The sequence below is a fragment of the Austrofundulus limnaeus genome, unplaced genomic scaffold, assembly GCF_001266775.1.
Source record: "Austrofundulus limnaeus strain Quisiro unplaced genomic scaffold, Austrofundulus_limnaeus-1.0 Scaffold78, whole genome shotgun sequence".
NCBI classification, from domain to species: Eukaryota; Metazoa; Chordata; class Actinopteri; order Cyprinodontiformes; family Rivulidae; genus Austrofundulus; species Austrofundulus limnaeus.
The window spans coordinates 1487574-1496622 of NW_013952480.1; the positions used below are offsets into that span (position 1 = coordinate 1487574).

Here is a 9049-nt window from a genome sequence, read left to right on the forward strand (position 1 = left end):
CCTAAAAACGCTGCAGGATTTCTCAAACATGCATGAATGAGTCAAAGCAAGGCTTCTGGCATGTTTTTTTATGAGAGTATAACATTATAACATGATATAAAACTCTAAAAAGTTGATTTTACATGATTTTGCCCCTTTAAGACGAATTAGAAAACTGCCCTGCAGCTTTGAGAAACTGATGATGCTTTATTCTTCAGGCTAAAGAGTGACAGATCATCTGCTTTGTTATTAACTACAGTCTAAAAGCCAACACTTGGAATGTTACAGGATGTATTTGCACAGAGGCACAGGATGCCATTTGAATAGATGTGTTTTTTATCTAAAACAAGCTGGTGCAATAAACAAACACATGCGGCGGKTCCCTCATTTCTTCATGTATTGCCTTTAAGCTAATTTTAATCATTTATAACATTAATAATACTAATATATTGACATTTTGCTCATTTCAAACTATTTTTGCTAGTGTTTAGCATCAGTAAGGCGACAGGACAAACCCTGTGGTAAGAGCGGRAATAAAGATGAAAGCGAAACCATCCAAATTCACAGCCACTTCTTTCTTTATTTTTCGCAGTCGAACAAGGACCCGGCCCACCTAGACCGGGTAGGCCAGGTCCTTTGAAGGGCCCAGCCCCTGAATTTGGACACAGCCATTATGTCTCAGTTCAAGGCGTGTAACTAGATACTCCCTTCATAATCACAGTATTTTAATCACGGTTTAAAAATCATCTGATTGCACATTGATTCTAAAAATATCTAAACATCTCCAACATAAATATGTATGTGAAATGCATTTAAGACTCAACATAAATCCAGAAATAACGTACAGTATAAGAAGTTGGTTCACTTTTTATGATTGCTGTGGAGTGAAACACAGTCTCAACCTGTCAATACCTGCAAAAATAAAGAAGGAAACAATGTTGATGCATGGACATTGAGTCTTTCTCTAAGTTTCATGTCAATATCAACTTGTCTTTAGCTCATTTAAACTCATCGAGGCTGACCAAAGAGCTTTACGATTTGTCTAAAAACAAGAATAAACATCAATCAACAACACAGAACAATAAAGAGAAAACAACCCCCAATTTTTAACACGTAATGTATTTTTTTTTGTTTAGTGACTTGAAGCCAATCAGAATTATTATTGCAAGTTCACCTAATTTAAATACGTTAACAAGAAAATCACACATAGTTGCCTAAATGTTTTGTAAATACTGTGTTTTTCCTCTAAAAGAAAGAGGGAAGCAGAGGMGACAGCAATGGCAGACTGCTCCAGGCAAATGTACCTGTTCGACTCCAGACTCTATTAATGGAAATACCACGAGCTCCCAGCAGATCAGGTTTTGGATGTAGGGCTACTGGGCCACAGGATCCCCCGCTGTCACCGAGGACAGCGGGAACGGTGCTACAATCGCTGAACGTTCTGCCTGATGTCTCTGCAGAAGACGACGCTTTCTCATTGTCCCGTTTGAAAACAGAAGCCATCTATCACTAAAATGAGCCGCGATGCCCTCAGTAGCAATCCCTCGTGTTCTCTTACCTTTTACTTCTCACACGTGTCTCTGTCATTTCTGCTTTTCTAGCATTTTTTCAATAGTTTAACAAGAAAACCGGTGCCTCCCTGACATTTTTCTATTTTTTTTATGTGTAGCAATCATTCATTTCTACATACAATAATATATTTAATTCTTTATATTACACTATTTTTATCTATTTTTGTACTTGGGGTTGTTAAATTTAGATTTCAAAAACAATATTAATAGTAAAAAAAAAATCCAGGCAGTGCGAGTTGCATTTAGAAAAACACATCTCACTGACAAAAACTGTAAGATGATTGCATGGTACAAACTCAGGGTGTGCCACTGGAACAGCAGCTTTGAGACTCAAAATACAGAGAAAATTATGAGAAAAATAGGCAAATTTTCAGTTTTTGTGACCAGTGATCTGTTTTGCACAACCAATTTTTATAGTCCGCTTGCAAAAGTGTTTTCTAGACCAGTGGTTTTCAAACTTTGTAGCTTCCAGCCCACAAAATAACAACTGTGGAGACTTGTGTGATCACTGCTTCACACATGCAAATGTTGCTCTGTTAAACATGGGCATAATGATAAGATAAAGAAACTCTGGTATGATACTTTTGTAAATTTACTATATTGTAATTTTCCATTAATTTCATTTAAAATTACTTTGCATTTAAACTGGTGTCTGGAAATCATCTGTGGGATTCTCACTTGATGTTTCATCAATCACAAAGGGGTCCCGACACCAACTTTGGAAACCACTGTTGGAGACTGTGCATATTGTCGACCAAGTTTGTACATACCTCACAGGTTTTTGATCCATTCTACTGGAATCCACTTTTGAAATTAAAAATAAGTGGATTCGGCTATTTTTTTTAACAAGTATTAATTTTGATTTGGTTTTCAGACCTAGATATTAGGACTTGTGGTCTCTGAAGATGTCTGTGATGTGAAACTATTACAAACAGCAGAGACAGATTGCCCACATTGAATCAAAACCACAAGCCTCTACTTATGCAAGGAAAATGAGAAACCTTGTAAATGTTTTGTGACATTTTAGAGAGCTCCTTGTGAAAACTGTTCATGAACTAAAACAGAAAATCATATCTATATAAATGTAAAATGTGTGTGTAAATTTTGTCAACGTCAAAGTCAAAATACAACCAACTAAACATTTTTTATACCTCTCGAAAACACATACAGTATAAATGTATCTACTGCCTCTGCAGGCAACAGCAGGTATTGAACATGTGAACCAATGAGACATTAGCTCCTCCTTCAACTTTAGTCATTTTCCACATTGGAAAAAATAGTATGCATTCTAGTGTGTTTTCTTTGACAAGTCATAAAATCTTAATTAAGCAAGTGTTCTGATGCAGAACATGAAGCACAATATTAATTTAGGGTCATGTTTTAGCAATTAAAATAACACCATGACACAAAAACCTCATGATTGCATTTAGTAATAACAATACTCAGTTAGGATTGGTAAAAATACTACAGTTAGAAATAAAAAACACTACTTTTCCTCCAATCCTGTTTACTTATTGAATGTATTGTTTTGGTAACACAACACAAATGGACATTACATGATTATATTATAGCAGAGATTTGGTCACTTCCTGGCTGGTTTTACATCAGAAAGCAAAATTAATTTGTCATGATTGAATAAATCTCATAAGGACTARAAAGGTTATTTCTATTGTCATATTTGCAATGTTCTATATTCTTCAAATTGTAAAATAAATGATGTACAAGGGCTGCTTTAGAGAAGATTAATAGGAAATTTGAGTTGCCACAAGTTCTATTAAATCTCACTATTAAAGCTGCTAGCGTTGAATTTTCTAGGCTTCATTTGAGAACAGTGTTATTCATGTTTAGTGGCCCAATACGGCTGCAACAGTAAAAATAAATAAAAATAAACTTGACCCGTCATGCTGTTGTGGTACCACTTGTAGGGCTAAAGGCAAGCCTGCAGGGGGAAAAATAATGAGCATTTCTGTAAAGTTATAGTCTCATAAACACAAATGTGGCCTTAAAAAGGCAGAGGAAAGGAAGCAATCAGGTAGTGAAATGTAAATTTCACACCTGATGGGCAGAGCAAATGAAAACATGAATAGCATGTGTGTGATTGAAGCAGCAGAAGGGAAGGTTGAAGGAGGAAATAGCAGGAGATGCATGTTGGGAGCATTATACTGCTTACAGCTTGTGCTGTTGGGGAGAGGATGGGGATGTGGCACAGCCTGCTCGCTCCATAGGTGGGATACRGGTTGGTGATATATGGTGGAAGGAAGACAGAGCTTCTCCCTAGGGCTCTGTAGGAGGCTTCATTACCCCTCGTGCTGCACCAGTTCTTTATTTCTCACAGCAAGAGCGTGCAAAAAAAAACAGCATAAAGCAAACTGGAGACAAGTGCTGGAGCAGCCCTGATAGGGATTTTTACATCTGCCCTCCACAGCTTTGCTCAAAGATTCTGGTCTTTTTCTCTTGTTAGGGTTATTAKCAGGGCCGGCCTGTGGCATAGGCAGTATAGGCAGTTGCTAAAGGCACCGTCCATCTAGGGGGCGCCACAAATGGGGTCAAACTTTTTTTAAAGAATTTTTTTATCAGAGAATGGTTGATTTAGTCTGTAAAATAATCACTGTTTACAAGTTTTTGAAGGTAACTTTCTCAGCCTGTTATGTTACTGCATGAGGTTATAGTGCAGAGGACATTTCTTAGTTAAAGTATCATATACAGTCAAGGCTAACTACTGGTGCTCAGTKTGTAAATAGAAAACAAAATAAGGRTAATGGAAGTTYCAGTTATGATCGTGGGTAAAGTTCAGGTTAAAGTCTGGTTTCCGGGGTTCTACCCTCTTTAAATACTGGTTTTATGTTGTTTTATTAATCTCATAAATGAAGTAAAGTGCTCTTCAATCGGCTGGAAAATGCATGTTGAGTAGATGTTTTACAAAACTTTCCAGGAGARTATACCCCTGGATCCWTCTAGAACTGCTTCATTCCTCTCATTAACAYGAACAAGTGTTCCTMATTGCATTGTTTGTAAAYTGGCAGTGAGATTTAGAAAATTGTACAACGGGCACCACATTGACTAGGAACGACCCTGGTCATGATGCCTTGGTTTTTACTGTACATACAGAATATATCTTCACAGAGCTTTAGCCAAATCAGCTTTATTACTAAAACAACAAGAGAAGACCATAGAAAAACATCCTGAAGGTGACGATTGAAGCCTACAAACAAAAACACTCATGCGAACAAGAGCCTGATTGCTGTAATTGGTRTTTTTACAGTCAAGAGTCCTCCATTAGTGTATCTCCTTATAGATCCTACTGTGCAAATGTTTACAATGAGTAGTCAAGATCTAATTATAGAAAARGGATAACATTTGAGGAGTTGTTAATGTTGGAGAGGGCATGAGGCATCCTGAGAAGTTTTGTGCTGCCTCTCAGTGTGCTTATTAAGCTGCATTTTACCTAAAGTAAAAGGGAGATTATTGAAGTGTGTCTATCGTTAGTGTTTGTTTCACCCTTTCAGACTCCTGTAGGCAGAACATTATAAAGTCCTGAAGTTTTGACAAACTTGTTCTTTTAAAACTATTAAAAAACATATTTCTTTTTAAAATCTTGGCTGTCCTCATTATATATTATCACTGCAGATTTGTTATTCAAGCTTTACACACTTTGGTATTCATGGTAAAATGGACTGGGTTGGGATGATGTCACCATAGTGCATTTTCACTTTTCACTTCAGTTCTATATTTTGGATTYGGGCAATTTGTTTGAGACCAGGTTCTAGAGACAGCTAGAAAAGTTAGGTTAGGTTTGGAAGATTTAATGGTGGTGTTTAAGGTGAAAGCCACTCACAGCGACAGTTTGGGTTGTGGAAACAGGAAGTGTCCACCCTGGAGCAAGAGATGCTTTCAGACTGCACCTTGTAATTGTGTCACTGGACCTAAGATGTGTGAGAGAAGGGCAGKCTGRACTGAAAAGACAAACTGCAGGTGGAAAAAGCTGGCAGGAAAAGTAGTTAGAAACAGAGACTGTGGTTCTACAGATCTACTGAGTCCAGCTCTAAGACCTGCTGYACTTTTTGTTCTGTAAGTGTTACTTCATGTAGGAGACGTGGCATCAGCTTTACTGCCGAGCCTGAGTTGTGTTTCCCCCCATTTTGACACAATTTTCAATATATTCTTATGGAGAGAAATATGTCTCACAATGGGAGTGTGCACACACAACAAGATTCAAGCAAATCAAATGTACAGTCCACACAAGAAATACAAAAAATTATAAGGTTATTTTAAAGTTAAATTACGTCATTCTTCTAACTACTAGAAACATACACGTGTCCCTCAGCAAAAACTACAAACATATAGAGAAATAAAAATTGTTTTTTTCTTCTTTTTTTGTAGATTGTAGGCTACATTCGAAGTAAAGTACTCAACATGTTTGGAAATGTACTGGAAAATATTCATTGGTAAATTAAAGGAAATACTCAAAATTATGTTTCCTAAGAATAACATACTATAAATATTTATTTAATTCTGCTGTGCAGTCCACAAAATTAACATTTTTTGTGGGAAAAACTACAGGAAAATGTTTTTATCAAGTAATATACGTATATTTGTTCTAATAAATTTCCAACCCACTCATTTCAGGTTGTTTATTTCAACCGTACAGCCCATAAAATGTTACATTTTTGGAACTCGGTAATGTCAGTGTATGCGTATGTGTTTTACTACACTGTAGGGTTGTGCTGTTTTATGTATTTTAACCAATAACCCAGTAAGTGCGGTAAAGCTCCGATTCCCCAGTTTTTCACCAGCCTTGAACACAGCGTTGTGTGAAAGTCTCAAAAGTCACATTCACAAGCGAGCAAATTCRTGCAAATCTTGTTGCTTGCTCGCTCAAATATTTCCAATACCTTACAATATCTCCATACATTCTAGGCTATTCTATAACTTTGTTTATTTTCTGAGCAGTCTAACATTTGCTGGGGTCCTGGGAAAATATGGTGATTAAAACAGATCGTTTAATTTTAGTTTTGAAGATAAAATGTTTGAAAAGACTTTGCATCAATTTGTCTGTTTTTAGGCAAGATCGTTTTAACACAACCAAATTTTGCTGCAGAGGTCTGTGGACTTACAAATGGCTGGGATTATTTCCAGTCATTGCGAGAAATGTGGAAAACCCCAGAATCAAAGGCTTCAGCTCTGCAGCCTATTAATTACTAGAAATCATCAGAGTTCCTAACATTCTGGCTTGACTGAACACTTAAAATCAAACCAGAAGATCCTCAGAGTAAGATTTCTTTAAGTATTTACTGTACATCAGCTTATAATGRTGAAATGAACCTCCTTCAATCATGACAAGTGACTCTTCCATCATATATTTCTTTATTCAAGCATGCCAGAACGTTCAAAACACCTATTTATGATCTTATGCTGACATTTTATGTTTTAACAAGTTTTAAACCAAATCATGCAAGAACAGAAGTAAATTGTGCCATTTTGTGGCCCTTTGCAGCCTCATGTTAGAGCCATTTAATGTTAAACCCTGCATATTTCTGTTATTTTCTAGGTGTCTGTGGTACACCTGTTGAAGACGGTGCGGCTGCTTCGTTTGCTGAGGCTCCTGCAGAAGATGGACCGCTACTCGCAGCACAGCACGGTGGTCCTGACGCTGCTCATGTCCATGTTTGCTCTTCTGGCCCATTGGATGGCCTGCATCTGGTATATCATCGGAAAGATGGAGATGGAGGCCAATGCCTACCACTGGGATATCGGTGAGCTCCTGCAAAAGTCATGCCCGTCGTTATCCCCAAAGCCAAAAATGCCTACAAGCTCCCTCTGTGTGAAAGCCAAAGTGATTTCTTATCAATTTCATTCTCATTCCTTTCAGCACAGCAGGCCTGCTATTGGAAATTGTTGTAAAATAACAGCAGGGCACTGTTCCTACTCTAATATTATTGCTTAATGCTTTATTTTAAAGTTGAATTTTATGATTTCTTGTTAGTGCAATGCTAACTGAAATGTAATTTTTACGTGCTGGGACTAAAAAGAGTGAAACAAATTAGTGGAGTTTGTCGTGACAAAGATTGAAGCTCCAAGTAAGGTGAAATTGTACAAAATAAATGTAGTACTAGTTTCCTTTATTTAACCAGGAAAATAACTCATTGAGATTAAAAACCTTTTTCCAAGAGTGACCTGGCCAAGACAGCAGCATAAAAACCATACAACAAATCCAAAATACAAATCTAGACACACAAAACCTAAAACTAAGGGACATCACATCACTAAACTTGAGGGCAGTTACAGGAGCCAAGTGATCTGATGTCTCTGTCCTTTAAAATTGATTTGAATTGCCCCAAGGTAACGAGAGACGAGAACTTTAAATCCTTCTGTGTGTTATTCCAAGAGGCAATCTAAAAGCCTTTTTACCAAGTTCAATTCTAACTTCAGGCACTTGCATCATAGTTATGTCCTGAGAGCCAGATCACAATGACTGCAGGATCTAGACAGAAATGAGCATAAATATGAAGGAAGATGCCCAAGGATGCATTTATAGATAAAAAATATCAGCCAGTGAGAGAGTAGTAACTAAAAATAGGAGCTAAATAATCTCAACCATCTCAAAACCTGAAATAAGACCTCAACTAAAGCCTCGATTACAGCCCTGAATCTCACGGGTTGAAAAGGAGGTGCTGTGGATGCAGACCAGGAGCGAGGGGGAGAGGGAGAGAGAAGGAAGTTCAAACCATCTCTTCCATAAATCATGATGGGCAATGGGAGATCTTAGAGGGACAAGTTGGATGAACTCCAAGCCCTAACAGGAATCCTGCCAGAACTTTCTGACCACACAATGGACAACCCTGAGCATCCTCTTCATCAGACTGTCACACTACAGAGGGACTTCACTCAAGGCTTCTTCAGGTCTACTGTGAGACGAACTGCTACAAGCAGAGATGGGGACTCATGACTCGGACTTGGACTTGAGTCGCACTTAAGTCCCTACTGTTAGAGACTTTTACTTGACTTGGATTTGAACCCTAAACACTTGAGACATGACTTGGACTTGTGGTTTGAGACTTGCGAACAGTGCAAGTCTTTTCAATGCCCGGCTCATGATTCTCACTCCCTCARTACACATYCATGCTCTGCTCCTTTGAGGACAAATACATAAAGTTTTAAGAGCAAAGACTCCTGCTCTCAAATTGAAAATATACGCTGTTGATTAAAGTCAGAATAATTCTTCCATACAYTCCGCTCCCCCTCACCTGAGAATGGGAGGGGCCAGTTAATGACGCATGCAGCCCTTTTACTTTAAGGATTCTGTTTCATCATCTTCACTGACATGCTTTTATGCATTTAAAATATTTTTCTGGTATTTTATTGTAACATCAGCAGCAAACTTGTTGGGTTTGTTCTTTGTCAGTGGCAAAATGTTATTACAGTGTGCTTTTGTAAGACTACAAGTGCAAAATACAGTTAACAAGACTCTAAATGCTTGATCGTTATTTCAACCGTAATCT

At 37.7% G+C, this 9049-nt stretch overlaps 1 protein-coding gene across 1 annotated transcript in view; it reads left to right on the forward strand.

Annotated features, from left to right (window-relative positions):
• Window positions 1-9049, forward strand: part of kcnh8 (potassium voltage-gated channel, subfamily H (eag-related), member 8) — a gene marked incomplete in the record, with an annotated part of 79007 nt that overhangs the window by 37443 nt on the left and 32515 nt on the right. The window contains 1 exon segment of the mRNA XM_014011242.1: window positions 7099-7303. Coding sequence (XP_013866696.1) covers window positions 7099-7303 — 205 coding nt within the window.